This window comes from Peromyscus maniculatus, chromosome 9 (genome assembly GCF_049852395.1).
Source record: "Peromyscus maniculatus bairdii isolate BWxNUB_F1_BW_parent chromosome 9, HU_Pman_BW_mat_3.1, whole genome shotgun sequence".
Taxonomy (NCBI): domain Eukaryota; kingdom Metazoa; phylum Chordata; class Mammalia; order Rodentia; family Cricetidae; genus Peromyscus; species Peromyscus maniculatus.
This window is the reverse complement of record NC_134860.1, coordinates 54,871,448-54,892,992: the sequence shown is the minus strand read 5'-3', so window position 1 is coordinate 54,892,992 and position 21,545 is coordinate 54,871,448. Positions and strand designations below refer to the sequence as shown.

General features: G+C 47.6%; 2 protein-coding genes across 8 annotated transcripts; one reads left to right on the top strand and one right to left on the bottom strand.

Moving 5' to 3' along the window:
- Positions 1 to 277: 277 nt before the first annotated feature.
- Positions 278 to 6,480, bottom strand: LOC107402642 (uncharacterized). Of its 6 annotated transcripts, none has more exons than XM_076545083.1 (6): positions 4,635 to 6,480; positions 3,137 to 3,261; positions 2,853 to 3,055; positions 1,227 to 1,319; positions 699 to 815; positions 278 to 415 (listed from the first exon to the last, which is right to left on the bottom strand). In XM_076545083.1, exon 1 carries the CDS (start codon positions 6,215 to 6,217, stop codon positions 5,684 to 5,686), a length of 534 nt encoding a protein of 177 aa, XP_076401198.1. In that variant the 5' UTR covers positions 6,218 to 6,480; the 3' UTR covers positions 278 to 415; positions 699 to 815; positions 1,227 to 1,319; positions 2,853 to 3,055; positions 3,137 to 3,261; positions 4,635 to 5,683. The 6 variants fall into 6 exon arrangements, with proteins under 6 accessions (XP_076401198.1, XP_076401199.1, XP_076401202.1 ...); XM_076545084.1 differs by having other exon boundaries at positions 2,921 to 3,055; XM_076545087.1 differs by having other exon boundaries at positions 2,921 to 3,038.
- On the top strand, positions 5,634 to 11,349 carry Gjb2 (gap junction protein beta 2). 2 transcript variants are annotated; one of them, XM_042284933.2, is made up of 3 exons: positions 5,634 to 5,767; positions 7,663 to 7,767; positions 9,138 to 11,349. In XM_042284933.2, exon 3 carries the CDS (start codon positions 9,160 to 9,162, stop codon positions 9,838 to 9,840), a length of 681 nt encoding a protein of 226 aa, XP_042140867.1. In that variant the 5' UTR covers positions 5,634 to 5,767; positions 7,663 to 7,767; positions 9,138 to 9,159; the 3' UTR covers positions 9,841 to 11,349. The 2 variants fall into 2 exon arrangements, with proteins under 2 accessions (XP_042140867.1, XP_006988488.1); XM_006988426.4 differs by lacking the exon at positions 7,663 to 7,767.
- Positions 11,350 to 21,545: the final 10,196 nt, after the last annotated feature.

Below are 21,545 nucleotides of genomic sequence, written 5' to 3'. Positions count from 1 at the left end.
ACGCGAGAATTCCTGGAGGTCTGCTGAGCAGCTAGCCTGCCTCAAACAAGGTAGAAGGCAAGGCCTGAACCCTGAGGCTGTCCTGCCCTCCACACACAGCTGTGCCACATGCATGCCTACACACATACGCGCACACACACAAGCTCACATGAATGTGCACATATACACTTGCACACATCATACATAGACACAGGCTTCCATGTAGTTCTTTACATACATAAATCCACTAAAATGATGGGTGGGTAACAGTGTTATTTATCAAAAGCACTACTTATACTCCTTTTAAGACAAACTTTTATTTAATAAAAGACCTAAAGGTTGGGCGTGGTGACACACACTTTTAATCCCAGCATGAGAAGGCGGAGGCAGGTAGTTCTAGGCCAGCCTGGTCTACAGAGCAAGCTCCAGGCCAATCCTGTTTCAAAAGACATAAAGATAAAAAGGTGGGGGAAGAAAGACCTTGCTAGATGTTGCTATTGTTTTTAGCTCAGAATGGGGAGTCCTGGGGAGGAAAGGTCTAGCGAGAGACCAGATGTCCATTTCCAACCTGAAGAATGTCCTTAAGCTGCCCACCCACAACACATCTTGCCAGCTAGGGGCCTGTTGGGATTGTCAGCTGTGAACTTAAGGCACAGCCGAGGTGGGAGGTGACATCTGGAGCCGACAGGTCTCTCTGCTATGTTATAGGCCTGTCTCACCTGCAGCTGCTGTGATGTATCTGGTCTCCCTGGAGATGGAACAGAACAGGGGCTTTCCACATTTGCTTGTGACAGATACTGACATCAAGGAATGCACTTTACACCGGATTTGGGGGTCTGTGTGCACAAATATCCCACAAAGCATTACTTACCCTTCTTAAGAACAATGCACTCTGATACCCTCTTTTTTATTGTTTCATGTCTACATAAGGAAGAAGAGGGGGAGCAATAGGGAAGAGGAGGGGGTGGGAAGAAATCAACTTATTTCCCAGCCTGCTCAAGAGATCAGGACCAGCAACGCTAGACTAGAGGAGAATACATAGAAAATGTTCTCCCAGTACAGGGCTTCTGAGCAAGTCTTTTTAGTGCCATCTACTGTACACCCTAGGTATTACAAGCACTTGTGTTCCATTCTTTACTCTGGCCCTGCGATTTATTCCCCCCCCCCTTTTCTTTTAAGAACACTTCTTCCAAAATGGAAATGTTTCTCAGTTTAAGGATAAGTTTAAATGAATAGCTACCACATACATAAGCTCTATTTTAAATCCTCAAGCCAAATAATTTCATATTCAGTCCTCGAAAGGGAGATTTGCAGGTTGCAGGACACAGCAGAACTGGGAGCTGGGGAGCAAAAACCTAATGTCATGATCAGTGGTTTCCAGGAAACAAAACCTTAAGTCCACAACACTGTAGATGAGTGTTTCACACAGAATTGCTATTGTCTGTCAAATATAAAATAACCAAGTATCAATAATCCATTATCAACCCTGACTATAATTTTGTTCTACAATAGCATGAGGTCTCCTCCCCCTTTGCTCATTCCAAAAAACAATTCAAAATACTATAGGGCACAATACTGTTGTCACACAAATCAGAATACAGAAATCCCATTGGCTCCTTTGTGGATGATGCAGAATTTCCATGCTGACTAGCCACTGTAACACAGAATTTAAATTTCTGTTCAGCAGAAAGGAATGTTTCCTACTGACCAGCAATGGTAGCTATGGTTGTTTTGTTACAGGGTGTGTGTGTGTGTGTGTGTGTGTGTGTGTGTGTGTGTGTGTGTTTGAGACAAACATGTTTGGAAGGATCTTTGTAATTCTTCCATGATCTGCTCAATTAACCACAGAAGAGCCTCAGTGGTGCGTTTGCAAGGAAGAGTCCGTGCTCATCCAGCCATGCCACTGAGGTCTCTCACCACACTCTTGCAGCTGAGGCACAGCTATTTCGATTTCACCAGAACATCTGTGTTAAAATTTAAAAAACAAAGAAAGAAAGAAAACAGAGTCACTTACAGCAGGCTGCCACAGCGTAAAAGTTGGGGGTTTAAATGTCTTTAATTTGGGAGAGGTTAAATTGTTGAAAGCCTGAAGCGCATTTTACTTTTACTCTGAATATAACAATTGGCTTTTTCTAAAGCCAATTCTTCCTAAATGATTTCAGATGAATAAGTTTTAGAAAGCATAGAAATGGTATGACTCGGAGATAAATGAAGAAACAAGGTTTGAAGGTATAGGCCTGTGGGGCCAACACTAAGGATGCAGAGGCATAGGTATAATTCACATCATCCTTAACTGATGGGGAGTTCAAGCCCAGCCTGGGCTAGGGAAGCTGACTCAAGACAAAATCACAACAAGAGAGATTGTAGTGAAAGCGCGTCTCGTGTAATAATCACCCACACAGACTGGAGGGTCCAGAAGAGCTGCTCCTGCTGTGACGCTACGTTATCAAATGTAAGTCATTATTAACTACTCAGGGAAGCCAGACGCCCTTGGCTTTCCAAGTGCTCTTTTGGGAAGAGCTGGATATGATTTATTAATCATAGTCATAGGATTGATGTTTCAATAGCAAACTCAGGAAAGGAGTATGCAGCCCACAGGGCTGATGTCTCTCCCCAAGGCGATCGATGGGCCCGGCTTATCTGAAAACTTGTCAAGTGGTGGGACAGGGACTCCAGACACTCACAAGCCTTTTCTTGTCCTGAAACATTCTGATTCTCCAGGAGGAATCCGGTAAGCAGTCATTCATCAAAATGGCAAAATGTATAATTTATCTTGCACTGATTTCTTCCACAATAATGAGTTCTTTTGAGTTTATTTACAGAAAACAACGATCAAATTAAAATGCTAAGTAGCCTAAATATTAGCCTGTCACCTTTCAACATCATGAAGAAAGTGATAACCAGCGAGCATTCATGTTCTCAGTGCTAACCAGACACTCGCCTGTCTTGACACATGGACGTGATGAGGTGCAGGGCTCAAAGCTCCTCACTGGTTAATCATCCACAGCTACTTCATAGGCCCCTCCTCAGCCCTCACCGTTGTCTGGCCTTGCTGTTCCCTTCATTCAAGGACAGCCTAGAAGACGTCATGGGATTGCGCTTAAAGCCAAGTCAAACAAAACAAAACAAACAAACAAACAAAAACGAAAAACCAAACCTGTTCTCTGTCTGGTTAGTTTCTACACGTGAATAAGACAAAAGTGAGCTGGTCAGCTGCTGGTCTGTGAGCTGCTGCTCCCTTCCCACCATGTTACCAGGGCTGAGCTTCTCACGGGCCGTATGCTGAAACATGAAAGCCAGGGAGAGAAGAGGAGGGTTTATTTCCAATGCTCGGTTTATCAAAGCAATGCTTGTAATGGAGGTGGAGGAGGGGGCACAAATTCTTTTCTGTGATCTGTTACCTGGATGCACATCTAGCTTCATTCGGAGATAATCTCAAATGGTCAAACCTTTCCCAGCTCCTTTCTAGCCTCCCCTCTCCTCTTCTGTCCCCTAACCCCCTCCCCTGGAGAATGCACATACACAAATAAATTCAACATTCCCTGCCCTGGAGGAGCCTCTGGTCTAGTTGGGAAGAAAACGTAATACAAAGGACCAAGGGGAATTGGATGAAACAGATGAAAATCAAGAGCTGAGTTCTCAGTGGGGACTTTAGAGGAGATGAACTATAAATCCTAATATTCCCAGCGGCTGTGACCGGCAGCCAACACACGGCCATTATGCAGATCTGCAGAAGCAAGTTGGGGAACTAGACGTTGAACCTATAATCATAACGTGGGCATTAAAACCTCAGGTGAAACTGCTCAATGGGGAAAGTGAGTCGATTCTCATCTCCAGCTTAACTTTTTTACCAGCCGACTTCCTGCAATGATTCTAGAAGTTTCTCTCATTCTCACTGAACGGGAGTTCCACTTAGCCTAGAACTGTACTACCCACGAAAAACTAAAGGTACAGACACTCTTCCACCACCGCCAGCTGCCACCACCTCTCCACCTCTTGGCTTCGTGTCTAAATGTGCTCCGGCCAAGGGAGTCGTACCACCCCAGCTGGCTTGGCCAGTCATTCTTCACACACTGATTCAGCACCTCTCTTAGAAAGGCAGTCTAAAGGATGTGGGCCTCCTGGGGTTTTGTCTCTTCATTACAGGCACCCCCTCTTAGGTTAAGACTTAACAGAAAGAGGGCGGGGGTAGTAGCCTCAGTTCAAACCCCTCAAGCTAGGTCTGCGCTGGACAATAAGCTCGCTTTGCAAGGAAAAGCGAGCACCCTCAGCTCTGCCCCTCTCACTGAGAGTCATTTCTTAGACCCCTTGGGCCTCATCAGGATGGATCACTATCTCTTCACTGATCTGAGGAAACCCTGTGAGGACATGAGGTTTGCACCCCCAAACTCAGGTCGCAGGTAACTGAGGAGGGTGAAGCTGGGCTAGGTGTCCCCGAGCACAGCCCGCTCTTGATATTTTAAGTTCTTATCTAAATGCTCTGTGAATGTCCACTTGGTTTCATTTGCCTCTCAAAACTATCCAGAGAGCTAAGCAATGTGAACACAGACTTCATAATCCACATCCAGCTTGGCGGAGAGGGAATCGAACTGTAGACACAGACTGCCAAGGGTCTTCCCAGAATCCTGGACTCCAAGAAGGACCGACGGGCTTACCTGGCTCTCTTTCTTTCCTGCAGATTCCGGGCGCCCTTTCCTTGCAATGATCTCAGTTGTGGAAAAGAAAACACAGCGCCTTCCCGAGGCAGTGACATGTCCGCTTCCAGGCCAGGCTGAGACTTCAAGGCCAGCCCTGGAGACTCACCTCTACACCGCCCCCTGGCCTAGCCACTGGCACACTGTTCAAAGTGATCGAATCAAGTCGGGAATTCAGGGAAATAGAAGCCAGAATTTGGCCAGCCCTGATGGCGCCCCCTGTTAGTCTGCCTTAAACCTGAATTCCAGGTGCCCTGGCTCGCTGGGCTGCGGGTCCCTTATGGGAGAGGAGACTCGTATGCCATGGAAGCTGCGGGCCGACACAAAGTTTCACCTCCTTGGAATGCCCGTTTTTCGTGTGTGTGTGTGTGTGTGTGTGTGTGTGTGTGTGTGTGTGTGTGTGTGTACACGTATGTATGTATAGCACTCTCCCACTAGTGAGAGCAGTAATGACGACATTATCAACTCTCTTTCACCACTACCCACTTCCCCAAAAGCTAGGAGCTGTGGCTTGGAGCTTTGCGACCTTGGGTGGTGGGTCCTGGGTGGTGACGGGGTCTGCAGGCTCCTTTCAGGCTGCGCACGGGACGCAGACACCGGGAAAGTCTGGATCTCTGGGATCGGGGGAGGGGGCTTGGGGCTGGGGCTCGAGGAGAGCCTGCGGTTCCGGGGCCCGATGGCTCTGGGTGCCCGGAGAGCCCCGCCCGCGGCGCTGGGGGCGGCGGGCTACTCGGAGCCGCCTCCTCCGCAACTTTCTCAATCGCTCCGGGGTGAGAGAGGCGGGGTGAGGGGTGCGGTTAAAAGGCGCCGCGGCCGACAGGTGTCCAAGATCGCAGCGCTCTGCGCGCTCCGCTCGCCCGACTCGCAGCCGGTCGGCGGCGCTCCCGCCTACAGAGCGCAGCCTCGGCCGGGACCAGCGGCGAACCAGCTCCGGATCAGCCCGCGACCCACTCCGGACCAACCCAGGACCAGCCCGACACCCACTCCGGACCAAGCCGGGACCGGCCCCGCTACCCACTCAGGACCTGCACCTTCCAGGCAACAGCGCCTTGCGGCTTCTCGCCAGCCAGCGCCGCGCGCTCCTCGGGACACAGGTGCGACAGCCGATCCGCGCCCCCGAGTCGCAGCAGTGTGGCCCGCGCTTGATCGCGACGCCCCGCAGCGGCTGGAGCTCGAGTCTCCGCCGGTAGGGACGCGTGAGGTGCGAGGCGAGGTCCGGGCCACCGCGGTCCTGGGAAACAGAGGCCGGAACGCACTGAGCCGTCCCCGCGGGGCACCGCCACCGCGGATAGGGACCCAAGCCGCGGACACGTTTCTGCGGCTGGAGCGGCTGGCCTGGGCTCTTGGACCCGGCTGCTCCCGCCGTGCTCGCTGCTGCGCACAGGACAGGAAGCGTCCGCACAGCCGGAGCGGGGAGGTCCCGCACCGCGCGGGGCGGGGAGGGACGCGGGGGACAGGCCGTTCCACGCGCGACTGCGACGCGTTGCCAAAGTTCCTTTGCTAGAATTTCCCCGAGGCTTCCTGGCTGCGTTGTCTGCCGCCATTGAAAGTTTTTTTAACTAACCGAAAGCTTAGCAGGAAAACTCGGTTTCATTTGTTTAAGCAGGAGGCCTCCGTGGGAAGACACTGACCTTTACCACCTGAAGCACTGGGGTGACGCGGGCGACCGCCCAAAACGCGCGTCGGTAGCCGCTCCCTCGAGCTAGGGGACCCCAGCCTGCGCTTGAGTGGTGATTTTGATTGCTTTTCGTTTTCCTTAAACGCTTTTTAAGGGTTTGCGTTCAGGTGGGGCTCTGCAGCTGGAAGTCCAGACAGACTCGCAGATGGTGTGCTACTGGGAAACGTGTCCATCCGGACTCTTGCATCAGCCCCTCCGTTCTGCCTCACTGGAAGGGAGCATAAGCCTAAATGGGACGGATTGCCCGGGTCTCTGGGACTGTCCTGAGAAGCCTGGCGCAGCCATGGCTCCATTTACCCCGGAGTCCTTTGGAAACTCTGGGCTAAGTTAGTTACAATTGTGAGAAAGGTAGAGGGTGAGGTGGGCACAGCGTCTGGCGGTGTTCCGCCAGCTCCCCGAAGCACCTTTAAGGCAAATAAGGGTATATATAATATATCCATAATATTATATATTAATATAACATATTACATATATAACAAATAAGGAGAAGCTCCAGTCTCCTTTTCGGGAGCTAATGATTGACGGTCCCTCACACTCTGGCAATGCTCCAGGCAATCTGCAGTGACCCAGGCCTGGTAGGGACCTGCCTGTGACCTCCCTAGTCAGAGGCCAGGAGATCACCTCCTACACCACAGTTGAATATTGACGATTTCACCCTGCTGGCTCAGTACTCCAAGCCCCTTGTGAGGTCAAATTTTAATCTCTCCCTCTTCTTGGAAAGGCCATTAAGACAAGCAGCTGCAACCAGATGTGCCGGGGTCCACACCTGTTATGACCCAGCTACTTGGTTTTCTCTTGGAGTTTTTTCCTGGTCTTGTTTATTCAATCCTGTGAACCTTTTTCCCTAAATTTTTTTTTGGGGGTTTGGTTTTTGTTTTGCTTTGTTTTTCTCTCTTTTGGTGTTTTGTTTTTTTTGTGTGTGTTTGTTTATTTGTTTGTTTGTTTTTTGCAGCCCAAGTTTTCCTCAAGTTAGCACAATCCTCCTGCCTCTGTCTCCAGAGTTCTGGAATTATAGATGTGTACTAACCCTAGCTTCGTGGAGTTAGAAGCCAACCAGGGTAACAGAAAAAGCTCAAACTCAACAAACACTTTAATTTTTATAAACAAGTGAAGATTTTATTGTGAAGTTTATTTTTCCCAATTGACAATAACTGGGCTAGTCAGGCGAAGGCACATACCCCACTCACCTGTGAGTTCTGTATTTTGGGTCAGGTCTGTGGATGTTTCTTTCAGTCCGTGTCCTGATCTCCACTCAGCGAGTGGACATGAATTTAGAAGGTCGAATTCCAATCTGATTGTTTTCTTAAACAGAACACTGTTGCTTTCAATACTTCTGCTTGCTGGGGGCAGACTGCATGGAGCTGCGAGACTGTTCAAAGGACAACCTGCTTCCCTAAGGGACTCGGAACAGTCTAGGTATAAATGGGTCAGGGCTGAACCTGCTCAGCCACTGTTTCTTCCTGTGTGTTCCCATTTTCCAAGTTGGGTAGGACCAGTGTACGCCAGCTTCCCATGGCCCCGACTCCTCTGACCAAGACACAGTTGAGTGGGTCCCACCAAGACCTTGGTGTTCTGCAGCAGCCACCATGGGCATGGCGGGGGACTTTCACCCTGAGCCTGCATGTAGCTCACTAGGAAACAGGATACAACTTGCCTACAACAGGGGGCAGGATGCTTTTAAGCGAGAGCAAGAGGATTCATTACAGCTTGGAAGGGGTGTAAAGCAAGTGACTCATCAGGACAGCAGGAGGGAGGGAGGGATCCTGTCAAAAGAGGGCTTGATTGTGACAGACAGGGCGTAGCTATGAATCAGAGAGGACAGTTCCTTCCCTGGGATGAAACAGAAGGGCATTGGTTCGTGAATGCTCATCCAGGGCACAGTCAATACATACCTCTTCACCCAAGGCAACTTTGCTTCTGGACTGATGGTCAGAGCCTTGGACCAGTAGCTGGGGAACCACTGAGTTAAATTTCCTGCCACTTTTCATAATTATTTATTTTAGAATCACGTCAGAGTTGAAACTATAGTCCACAGTAGCAAAGCTCACTTGCCACACGCATCCCAACAGATACGGAGCATTACCCAAACAGTTCTAACTGGACAGCAGAGTCTCCAACCTGCATGTAAAAACCTAAGTGCAGAGACTTTTTTTTTTTTTTTGGACCCTATTCCTCTTACACAGAGGTGGAAGCAAGCTTGTAGTGAAAGGTTAAGCTGAGGAATCTCAAATGTAAATGTAACCATTAGTAAAGACAGATCACTCTTGCCTCCCAAGCCCATGCATATGACAATATTTTGAAGAAATGGCTTCAGCCTGGAGACTGCAGGGAAACTGTACTGGGTCACATGGAGCTTCACAAATTCTGTCATCCAAACTGGGCAGCTGTGCCTCTTAAGGTGCAGTTGGTCCAAGCTTTGGTCTGTCACTGTGAGACACAGCAAAGCTTGGTGCTGCCAACACAGCCCTTTGAGTGACCTGTGTGGAAACTCAGTTCTGTCTTTAGACTAACAAGTGCTTTGCTTTGGTGTACCCCTGCACCCACATCTTTTTTATGTGCTAAAGGCTGGATGAATCACTCAGGTGAACAAGTGTCTTTTAGAGAACTGTACTTGAGAGCACACAGACACGTTAGAGATGGTTTGGGAACGACACACTTAACCCTATAGTAAAGTAAAGTTGTGTTGTCGCCATCCTGGAGGAGACTGTGCCCAGAACAGGGCTAGGACCTGGAGGCTGGCCAGACCAGTGAGTGACACCTGTCTTGTGTTCATTTGTCGTTTCTAGTGCCACCCACCCAGAGGACAAGATGGATTGGGGCACGCTACAGAGTATCCTCGGGGGTGTCAACAAACACTCCACCAGCATTGGGAAGATCTGGCTCACCGTCCTATTCATTTTCCGCATCATGATCCTCGTGGTGGCCGCAAAAGAGGTGTGGGGAGATGAGCAAGCCGACTTTGTGTGCAACACCCTCCAGCCTGGCTGCAAGAATGTGTGCTACGATCACTACTTCCCCATCTCTCACATCCGGCTCTGGGCCCTGCAGCTGATCTTCGTGTCCACACCAGCCCTCCTGGTAGCCATGCATGTGGCCTACAGGAGACATGAAAAGAAAAGGAAGTTCATGAAGGGAGAGATAAAGAACGAGTTTAAGGACATTGAAGAGATCAAAACCCAGAAGGTCCGTATCGAAGGGTCCCTCTGGTGGACCTACACCACCAGCATCTTCTTCCGGGTCATCTTCGAAGCTGTCTTCATGTATGTCTTTTACATCATGTACAATGGCTTCTTCATGCAGCGTCTAGTGAAATGCAATGCTTGGCCTTGTCCTAATACAGTGGACTGCTTCATTTCCAGGCCCACAGAAAAGACAGTCTTCACGGTGTTCATGATTTCAGTATCTGGAATTTGCATCCTGCTTAATATCACAGAATTGTGCTATTTGTTCATTAGATATTGCTCAGGAAAGTCAAAAAGACCAGTTTAATGCATTGCCTGGCTGCTAGAGCCAAGACGGAGGGAAAGGATCAGGCAACCTGTGCTTAGCTGTCAAAGCTCAGCCACCAGCATTTCCCAAGACAAACATTCCCATCTTAAATGCCACCATTTGAAGTCCCTGTAGGTCTCCATGGGACTCCAGAGGCCTCTATGGGACTCCCTTCCCCCAAAGCTCCCAAACAAAGGCCCAATTCTATGCCTGCATTAATCGGTTCTAAAGTTAGTTCCACTGAGACTCTGGGCTGGTAGCGACTATTCTTGTAGGATACATTCACAGTTTAAACAAAGGATCTCACATTGTTTCTCTTCCTCTGAGGACAGGAGAGATGAGTCCAGTCCTGAGGAAGGTGCCCAGAGAGTTCACTGGGCCTCCCTTAGGGTACCCTTCCCCTAGTTGCCCCCAGTTAAAGGAAAAGAATCTCCACTCTTACTTGCTTTGATAGTTTAAGTCTGCAGTAATGGACAAAGTTATTTAATGCTTCAAGCGCTGTGTCCATTTTTTTTTTTAATGAAAACCTTAAAATAAGATAGGTTCTTTTGTTCTCAAAATGATCTGGAAACCATTACACATTCCTCCTATTTCAAAGGTTCAGTTTGTGATAGGAACACAGTGTGTACTCAGATTTCACAAGGTCTTTAGAACGTTGGCCTTTGGTTACGGGAAATCTGCAGCAGCGTGGCTGAGAGGTCACCTACGGTATCCACCATCGGTGTGTTGAATACAGCGCAACACGTCACAACCTGTCTCAAATGAGACAAACTGGAAGCTTTTTGTGCTGGCTTCTGACCAGAAGGGGGCCTCAATTTAAAAATTCAAGTGTCATTTTGCGTAAGAGACAGATAGGATAGGCCAACAACTGCCACCTGCTATGAGCCTAACTCAGCCCCTCCCTCCTGACATTTGCCAACTCTGTAGCTGTGGGGTGTGGCAGCCAGCATCAGAAGACATCGACTTCATGAGTGTGCTTGGGAGTTTCACTGCCGTGGTATAATTTAAGGGTGCAGAAACAAAGTGGGGTGGAGGCAGGGGGTTAACTATTTTCAGAGAACCAATGGATCTTCCAGACTCTAAATTCTGCCGATTAAAACTGAATTTTTCTACTTTGAAAGTCTGTTTGCTTCCCTCGTCAGCATTGGCTTTCTTAACTGGAAACAGAAATATGGATATTTGGAAAAAAATAGGAACTAGAGTTTAGGTCAATAGGAACTAGAGTTTAGATTAATATGTTACTCTCCTAGGGCAAGTTGAACCTTAACATTGCCATTATGCTTAATGTCTTTCCCACAAGATGGCACTCAACGACTCCAAGAGGGGACACTAATTACTGCCAAGCACGGCGCTGGGAAGCCATTTTGTAACAATAAATAAGAGTTGTGGTTTCATGCTTGTCACTGAAATAATTTTGTAAACTCTTATATGTCATTTATTAAAATATGATTATTTTGTATACTTTAAAATTAAACAAGGTTTTTCATAGAATACCAAATTTTAACTTAATCGATAGTCTTTTTTTTTTTCTTTCTTTTTTTGGTTTTGCTTTGTTTTGTCTTTGAGACAGGGTCGTGCTATGTCACCCTGGCTGCCCTAGAACTCACAGATCCACCTGCCCCTGACTCCCGAGTGTTGAGATTAAAGGTGCCCACCACCATCCTCAGCTATAATAATCCGTGTATACATATATTTCATAGTTTATATTTGGCAGCATCCCCTGAGTGTGTTCACGGGTTACACACTCACTGTCCTGAGGTTCTTCTGCCCTAGTTACAGAAAACTCCCGGCGGCTAGAAAAATTGGTAAAGAGGGAGGGCCAGAACATGGCTGCCCAAATCCTTAGCACCTCTAAGGGGCTCAGTGAGTCCCATCCTCAGGCCTGTAGGTGTGGGCGTTAGAGCACAGCCTTCAGAATGCTAAGCTGCAGGGACAGGATCAGTCTGGTTTCTAGAAGTACCAGAAGAATTCAGTTTAAGAGGTTCTTGGGCCCAGCATATAGTTGTTGCTAAAACACCTGTCTCCCAAGTATGAGTCCCCCAGATCTGAGCACCAGTATCACAAAAAGAAATAAAATAACTCTTTATATTTAAAAATTAAAATACCTTCCACAGTGAAGTCTGCAACGTGAGAACCATTCTCTGTGGAACTTTTCCAAGATTTCCTTTGTGTCTAGAAGCATGTGGCCCATGAGACAGCTTTATGGTTCCTCGTGTCTACTCCCATGGGATATACCTTGCCAGGCAAGCCTGTCTGTAGCAGGAATCTTAGATGGTCTTATTAATAAAATCAAACCTGAGGCCAGTTATTGGGGTGAATACTGGAAGATCAGAGAGACAGAACAAGCCACAGCTACCTCACCTCACCGAATCCTCAGCTGGTCTTGTTTCCTCAGATTGGAAGCCTCTGAGTCCTCATCCAGAATGGGTCTCAGCTGAACTGCTTCTAGGAGCCTGAAAGCTTAACCAGCCAAATGCTTAACCAGGCCAAATGCTTAACCAGCCAAATGCTTCTAGTTTCTGGTCCTCACACCTTACATACCTTTCTGCTTTCTACTACCACTCCCTGGGATTAAAGGCTGGCTTTCTGGGATTAAAGGAGTGTGTCACCATGCCTGGCTGTTTCCAATGTGGCCTTGAACTCAGAGATCCAGAGGGATGTCTACCTCTGAAATGCTAGGATTAAAGGTGTGAGTGCCACCATTTTCTAGCCTTTATATCTAGTGGCTGTTCAGTCTCTGACCCCAGATAAGTTTATTAGGGTACACAATATTTTGGGGAACACAATACCACCACACCTGTCCCAGGAAAGTGGTTGCTTACATGCAGCTCTCCCCTGCATGGCACCAACACTTCTGTCCTTTAAGGTACAAGCTTCCCATCAGAGGTTGTCAAAGACATTTTAAACATCAATGATAATATTTTTATGAAGGACCATACACTTTTTACATAGCTTGAAAAGAATAAAACTCAGCCCACTTCCACTCAGGTAATAGAACAGAAGTGAAGAGTCTCCCACCTGTCAGGGTGCCCTGTCCATACCCTGTAAAGAGAACCCACAGCTTTTTAAATGGCTAGTTGTACTCCCACACATTATGAAGATTATCACTCTTAAGGTATTAAAAGACAGGGCCAAAATAATTACAAACCACCAACCATCCCTTCATAGGACTGACAGAGAGGTCTGGCCACAAGCTTGCAAATTAAAGCTCAACTTCTGAAATACGATCATCCTGAACTATCAGCTGGCAATTTGTCCCTGAGGAGCAGCCCACCCTGTGAGTGAGCTCTGAGGTTAGAGGTGATGCCTCCAACCCGTGTGGCATTCACTGACAAAGGAAACAAGTGCCACCTGTTGAGAAGCAGGCCGCTGCTGTAAGTGGGACAGCGGTGTTCTGTGGGTTCCCTGGGCCTCAGCTGCCTCAGTCGCATGGGTTCTAACTAGGTGACTCACCAGAGAGCAGCTTGCAAATGCTGAAAAGATCACAGGCGGGCAGACAGAGCTCCCTGCTTACCCTGGCCTCTCCTGACCATGGGCTTCCCAACTGCTTCCCAAGCCTGGGGAAATCAACGGGGCGATTTACATGGACCCCCACTTCCGTATAGGACAGTAATGTGACATTACCGTCATCGCTTTTCCACTCCATAGACCTCGAGGGAGATGATGAATGACATCTTAGATAGGAACGTCTCCAGCAAAGCTCAATTAACTGGAAGCTTGAGAAAGTGCTTGTCAACATTGAAATAAGCCTAACCCAGTGACCTCTGAGACCAGCCACACCAGGAGGGGAGAGAGGGCTGATTGCAAAGACAAGTGACAGCCATGTCACTCTGTAACTCAAGAAAATCAGTGGCTGAAGCGTAAGTAGCTCAGTGCCAAGATGCCTCACACAAGCCCACCACACGCAAGCGATAGGTTCCATTTCCAACCTTGGATAAAAGAAACAAATAGGAATGGTGGGCAGAGCCACACTCCTGTAATCTCAACACCTAGGAAGCGAAGCCAGGAGAATCTGAAGTTCAAGGTCATCCTCAGTGACATTCTTCGTTCAGAGCCAGCCTGAGCTTCATAAGACTCTGTCTCAAAACAGAAAAAGAAAAAAAAAAAAAGACTAAATAAATACAAATAAACGAATAGCAAAGAGAATCAGTGCTGTAACAAAGAATGTTACAGGTGTGTCCAGTCTGTACTACCTAACAGGCATACGACGTGTCTTGCCTCCTTCTATCCTCACAGCAACATAAAAAGCAGCAGATCATCACCTTTACTCCTGTGGAGGGGGGTGGTGGGGAGGGGCGTCAAGAGGGCTCAGCTCTGGTGACTGTCAAGATCAAAGGCTAATAAGAGCAGTCCAAGCACAGGGTGGTTATGTCGGCTGGCCTGCTGGAATTCCTCTGGTGCACCCCCATCCCACAGCTAAGACTAACCCCACAGGCCCGCACCTCCGTCTTTTGCAATGCTGCTGGAGTCCATGATGTAACCACAGCCTCACAAGATCCCTTGGTCCATTCCTCACATCCCCATGATTTTTTTCATCAGCTGATATTTATTGAGCACCAACTAAGTCCCAGACACTATTAGTCCCTGGGACTGAAGCTGATTTAAAAAAAAAAAAAAAAAAAAAAGAAGAACTTGAGCCTTTATGCTGAAGGAGGCTAGATGTCAACAAATCCTATAGATTCTCTTTGCCACAGGCCACTGTCATAGGAGAGAGAGAGAGGAGGGAGTGTCAGCCACCAGGGAATGGTACCCATGTGTGGGATGGTCACTCTTTGAAGAAACCTAAAGGAAACAAGGAACAAGGAACCCTCTGCCTCAGGGCAGGGAGACAAAAAAGCTGGGAATGAATTCCAGGAATCAGGGGGATGTAAGAAGACGTTGGGGCCAAAAATGGAATTGGCCTGTCCACATGAGAGCAAGCCAGCCACCAGGAGGATCCTGTGATCCTAAGAGTCTCTTCCATGCTGTGCCTACATTGGATTCCTTTGCCACACCTGCTCTGATTCCAGCCCTGCTCTGCCCTCACTTGGAGCACCAAGAGCAGATCTAGTTTCCACCTGAGCACTCTGCAAACAGCTGGGGATAGATCCAAGTTCAGGCCAGACTTGATTCCTTGGGTTGATCATTCACTCATTCGACATTAAGTCATTGCTGTATATGGCCCTAGTAAGTATTAGCTGGTTTAAGCTTCTCCAGGAATGAATAAAGCACAGCCCTGACCCCTAGGCTGTGATTAGGACCAGTTATTAAGGTATAATTGACATATAACATAGCACATATTTTACAGATCTCTCTCTCCACTGGTAACCCACTGAAGGGAGATGTGCCTGGTGCCCAGTGTCGTACCACTCTTCTAGAAAGATGTTGCTGTCTAATTTCAATCTAACATTTTAATAGCGCTATCACCTTTGGTCACTTTTAAATGAAAAGGTCACTAATGTCACTTGTGTAAATGTCAAACATAGAGACACATTTTTATTTCAAATTAAATAACCTAGAAATGTATAAAGTCAGAGGTGGAATTCAGCCTCATTTCACTTCTTGCCCAGAATTCTCAATTATCCACATCTTGACATAGATCCTTCTGGTCTCTCCCATACAGCTGTAGACACAACCTCAACAGCAAAGGTTCAGTTTGAATGTCTTTATGATGGTGCAAAAGCATGTCTAATGGAAACCATACTCTGATTCAAACATGGACCTCTTCCTGGCACTGTTGGGTCTGATCCTCTCTCTTTCCTGGGAAATAGTAGTGACTGCAGCTCCTAATTAGCCTTGAGATCTCGAGGAAAACCCCAGCACTTTACAGCATGCTGTGAAACTTAGCTAAAATACTTAGTGAAATGAGCAGTTTCTCTGTTTAGTCCTGACTTGCCCAGGCTGGCCTTGAACTCAGAGATCCACCTGCCTCTGCTTCCTGAGTGCTGGGATTAAAGGCATGCACCACTACTGCCCGGTGAATAATCACATTTTCATTTCAGAATGTCTTCAACTCACAGTGAGGTTTTAGGCTACAAGCCTACATTAGCCAAGGATCACCTGTCCTTGTACACTCAGGTATACACAACAAGGATTCACAATGGTTTGTGTTCACATTTCTACATTTTCATTACACTGATTGGTGATTGATCGATTAATTTTGCCTGTGTATGACATGTGTGTGGAGGTCAGAGGACAACCTGGGGCAGTCAGTTCTCCACCATATAGGTTCCAGGGATCGAACTCAGATCCTTGGGCTTGGAGGCAAATGCCTTTACCAGATGAGCCCTCCCACAGGCCCTTTGCTTATTACATTTCTAAGGTCCCTTTTTTTCCAAGATAGTTCCTACTTAGTGATATGTCTGGAACTCTTCCCGGACTTGTTTCCCGGTTTTCACAAAAACTACCCTCCCCTTCCCTAACAAAACAGATTTCCATTTGTCGAGTTTTCTAAAAACTCTATGTTTTATGGAAACTCTGTCCATTTCATCTGTTCTTCCAGAACTCAGCCTCTGTCTTCTGCTTATTAGCAGTTCCCTCAGACTCTAGAGCATCTGCCAGCTTAATGAGCATGATTTCTCGGGCTCACTTAGGCCAATAAGAAGTGTCGAATATGGAGTGCCACCAAAGACTTCCTTCTGGTGCCACATGGGTTCGCTTCCCCGCGAGGTTTGCGTGTGGACTTTCAGGGACAGATGAACTTAGTGACATCTGGTTTGCAGGCTTCCGGGTTGGTATGAGGAGACGGGACAGTTTATTGAGCATTTTGCAAAGCCCCCTGATCATGCCTGTCCTATCGCGAGCCATTTGAAAAGGGCCGTTTATTGAGATCTTCCTGTGATCTCAAATACGAAGATGAATGTGGAAGGAAGTCACCGTGCAGGAAGATGTGGGAGAAGTGGCTGCTGTGTGGTGTGCAGCAGAGGCTATGACAGGTGTGCCAAGCTTGCAAGAACCCAGGACATGAAATAGCTTCATGGTTTGGGTTGGATTTGGGGAACCCTCGGGAACAACTTCATAAAATCGAACTCACGAAAGACTAACTTTAAGGGAAGACTTGAGATTTGTGGTTTGTTTGGTCTTTTTTTGTGTGTGTGTTTGTTTCTGTGAGAAGCTCATCTGTGAGAAGCTCAATGACTTGCCAAGGATACCTTCCACTAGTTATTATCATTTATAACTGGCTGAAGGGTTTCTTGAAGCCCTTATCCAGGGTAGAATCAGGTGAACAGTCTCGCTCTCTGCTGCCATCTGCAGTCCATCGGGGGTAATTGCAGTGTCACCTTGCAATTCCCTTGAGCAACAGCTTCAAGGCATTCCTCAGCCTGAACATTGCCCCTTCCACAGCAATCTCCATGTTCCCACGGCTCTGCTTTGCGTTTTCAGTTCATAGATCTCTACCTGCTGTTGTTTTGTTAGGGAGATGGTAAAAGGGAACAGGAGGGTCATACACAATATTTCCTCACAAATGGAACAAATGGAGACAGTGTGTGGCCTCGTGTTGCTGCGCTTAGCCTTACACAGCCTCTGAAGTTGGCTCTTCCTCCGGGATCAGTTTTAAAGCTCACTATCGGGTCATAACTGCAATGAAGTCAGGCTGCTTCTTTCCACGGTCTTCCAAGCAGGCACACTCCTTTCTCTATGGTCTATAGCTAACATCAAAGCCGTGCCTCTCTAAAGAGGTCAGCATTCCTTGGTTTTTCGTCCTATGTTTGTCTGTTTGGGGTAGGGAATGCAACTCAGGGCCTCACACATGCTATGCAAGTGGCCTGCCCCCGAGCTACACCCAGCCTCCTTTATAATCTTAAGGACAGAAGTCATCATTGAAAAATTTCAGGACTTTTACAAATGTGACATTTACTTCTTAAGACCTTAAGAAATGAGCTTGAGAAAATTCTAAATTCTCATTACTCAAGAAAGCATTTTTTCCCCCTACCTACCAAACCTTTTCCAAAAGGAAAAAGCAATCTCAACTGAACAGATTGTAAATCCTGTTCAGAGAGTCACTACGCACACCTGCCTCGGTGTCCGTCAACAAAATGTGCTCTATCCACGCAGCAGAGAATCCTCGAGCCTTAAGCACGAAGGAGAAGCTGGCTCATGAGACCTGCCTGAGCAAACCTCGAGGACATCAGGCTAAGTTAAATAGGCCAGACATAAAAAGGCAAATATCTTAGAGGTGGTCACACAGCAGTAATGTAAACTGCATACTTAGAAACAGTTAAGATGACCATTTCTTTCAATATTCCTACCATGATGTTTTAATTAGTAGAAAAAGATCTCTTTTCTCTGCACGAGAGCCAATGGATAGTCCACAGTGGAAATCACAGTTCACTGAGATGTGCTCTGAGTGCAGACACACATCATCATGCTGTTGACATCTCCGACTTCCTTTGTTAGCGATATGTCACACCAAACCCCAAAGCCTATATAAATTAACCGTGAGCACTAAATAATTAAAGCAAGTCAGCACATGAAGCTGAGGCTTACCCAGCCTCGTGAAAAACAACCGTGTTCCAGTCTGGTCAAGTTCTTTAAGGGAGAAATACCAGAAAATCATCCCGCCTCTCATTCACGAGACAGCCAGAAGTGGCCATTGCTCATCTCAAAGCTACTGACGGTGCCCTTGGAAGACTACAGCAAGGAGAACGCTGTGACTAAGTATTATTCTCAAATAATATTGATAAAAATGGGTTCCTGCCCCCATGGCAGCCTTTCAAAGCTCCTTGTTTTCCAGGTTCCTGGATTGTTAAGCCCATGACAACTTATTTCCCAAATCTGGCATGGATTCATGTTTAGGTTTATGTCAGTGATCTGGTTTGGGATTTTTCATTTCCATCCAATCCAGAACCCGAAGTTTTAATGATCTTAACATCTTCTATATCCACAAGTGTGTGAGGAATCGCACTGACACTCGCCACCAAGCATAACCAACTGCCTGAGTTTAATCCTTCGTACCAGCTCCTGCAAGTTGTCCTCTGACCTCCATACACAGGCTGAACACATGAATGTGTGTATGGACACACAAATAAATAAATGTAATAAAAGGAAATGTAAAGTCTGTGTCTGAGCTTCCAAAAACACTCTCTCAGTACTCCTGGAAGTGGCTACCTTTACCTTCCCCTCCCTCCCCTCCCTCCCCTCCCCTCCCTCCCCTTCTCCCCTCCTCTACCTTGTCTTTTCTAGGAACAAACACTCTACCACTGAGCTACCCCAGTCCTGTTTTATTTTATTTTTTACTTTGAGACACAGTCTCGCTAGTTGCTCAGGCTGGCCTTGAACTCACTCTGTAGTCCATGTAGGCTTCGAACATGCAGTCCTCCTGCCTCAGCTTCCTAGCAGCTAGGATATTAGCCTGTGCCATCAGGCCCCACCAACACTAAGTTTGTAAGGAAGCAGGAAATGGACACCTTTCATTGCCAGCCTTCTCTTGCTTGCCTGCTTTTCCTCTTGGCTCGTTCTGCATTCCGGGGCAAGGAGAAGAGGGGATGGGGTCTGGGTCCAGCAGGACCCCTTTGTTCAGGGTGTGTGTCACATATCAGATATCCTGCATATCAGATATTTATATTATGATTCACAAGAGTAGCAAAATTACAGTTATGAAGTAGCCATGAAATAATTTTATAATTGGGAAGTCACCACAGCATGAGGAACTGTATTAAAGGGTCACAACATTAGGAAGGTTGAGAACCACTTGAGACAGAGTGAGAGGGGGCCGGGGCATATCTATGCTTATAGGACTATGTTATGGGAGAGTTAAGATGAATTCTTCTTAAAAAAAAAAAAAAGGAAGGCATGATAAATGCCCAAGATTAATTCCCTGAGTTACTTATGTCTGTCCAAAATGTTATAAAATGACATTATTCCATTTATCTACAAAACTGAATAGAAAAACCCAGACAGTTTATGAGAAAGCTTAACTGAGTCCCAGGATGACTTAACAGAAAAATCATGAAATGGCCTAGGCTCTGAAGGAGTGAGGAAGCTCTCTAAACTCAGGCCTGGAGCCTTGTAGAACAAGGAGGCCATGCAGAGAAAGGAAGCGGCATCATGCATGGGGGGGGGGGGGCAGTGCACTAACAGTGCAGACCCCGGAGCAGAAGGTTGCTGAGCATGGCGGAGCACATGCGTCATCCCCGCACTCCGAACACAACAGCAGGAGGATCAAGAATTTAAGGTTATCCTCAACTGAAAAGAAGGTTGGAGCCAGCCCAGGCTACATAGCAGAGGGCCGAGGAATCACAGAGACAAGAGATACTCAGGCCTGAGCAGTGGGAAACAGGAACCACGTGACCAGTGTTAGGAGCCTGCCCTCACTCCTGCACATGCGCAGCTGGGGGTCTTGTGTCATGGGGGCGCTGCGACTACGTACTTTTTCTGTGTGGTCACTCAATCTGTGCCTTAAAAAGCCGGATGCGGACCCCACCCTCTCCCTCTGTTCCTTCTCTGCTCTGCTCTGCTCTGCTCTGCTCTTCCCACCACCATCTTTCTCTCTCTCCAGGCCTGGCTCTCTTCTTTCCCTCCCCTCTTTTCCCTCCTAATAAAGCTCTAAAAACTAACACTCGGTTCTGTTGTGACCGTGACCTTTCCGCGCGGTAACCAGCGCCGTTTATCATCCCTTCAACCAGGGTACCGGTGTTGAGACTGAGTTAAAGCATGTTGAAAATGAGTCACGTGCAAAGTGGGGAAATACGGCAGGCATGGGAAAGGCTTGGCAGAAATTCATGACATCTGATCAGGGCTAAGGGCTAGGGGCACGGCACAGTGGCAGAGACCTTGCTCAGCGTGCGAGACGTCCTGTGTTCCACCCTAGTGCTGCAATACAAAAACATCAGGGCTAGAAACGCGCATGGGGGCAGCCGTCCTACGGGCTTCTGTCCGGGGTCATAAGTAGACACAACCTTAAAGGAAAACAGGAGAAGAGCAGGCAGGGGTGGTGGCAGGGTCTGGATCGGAGTGAGAGCACCAGGGGCCAGGACAGATAAGAGAGAAAACTGAACTCTGAACCCTCTCTGCAGTCAGAAAAGGCGCTGGGATCCCTCAGAGTAACATTGTGACAGTATCGAATATTTGTAACTGTTGGGAAATGCAAGGGACAATGGAAGGGAGCAGGGGCCATCCTATCCCTGGAGGGGAAGCTCAGGGAGCCTGTCTGAGCCAGCTGCAGTGGGTGACAGCCTCCCCGAAGGGAAGCTTTTAAAATGGCTACCCCAGCCACCAGGTCGGGACAGGTATACTCCACAACTGTCAATCATTAGTTAAACCTCACTGAGACAGCTCACAGGCAAAGTCCAGCAAAGGCAGGTGCTGAGGGCAGTTTGGTTAGGAATGGTGTTGGAGGATCTTGTGGACAGAGCTCAGGCAGCAAGAATGAAGTCAAAGGGGAGGCTGAGAGCTCGGGCCACTCTGCCAGACTAGGACTGGAGGACACTGGTTAGGCAGATGGACATCTCTAGTCATCAGAACTGCAAAGCAAAATCACAGTGAGATACGGCTCATAGCTCTTTGGGTGGCTTACCAAACTAGTTACCGGGTAACTAGTGCTGAGATGTGGGCACAGAGGGACCCTTACACGGCTTTGGTGGGAAATGTACATAGCACAGCCATTGTGAAAACCACGTGGGAATACCTCAAACATTTACAACAGCAGTACAGTATGACCCCAGTCTGGAGTACAGTCCTAAAGGGTATGAAATCCATATGACAGATGGGAGACACATTTGCACTTC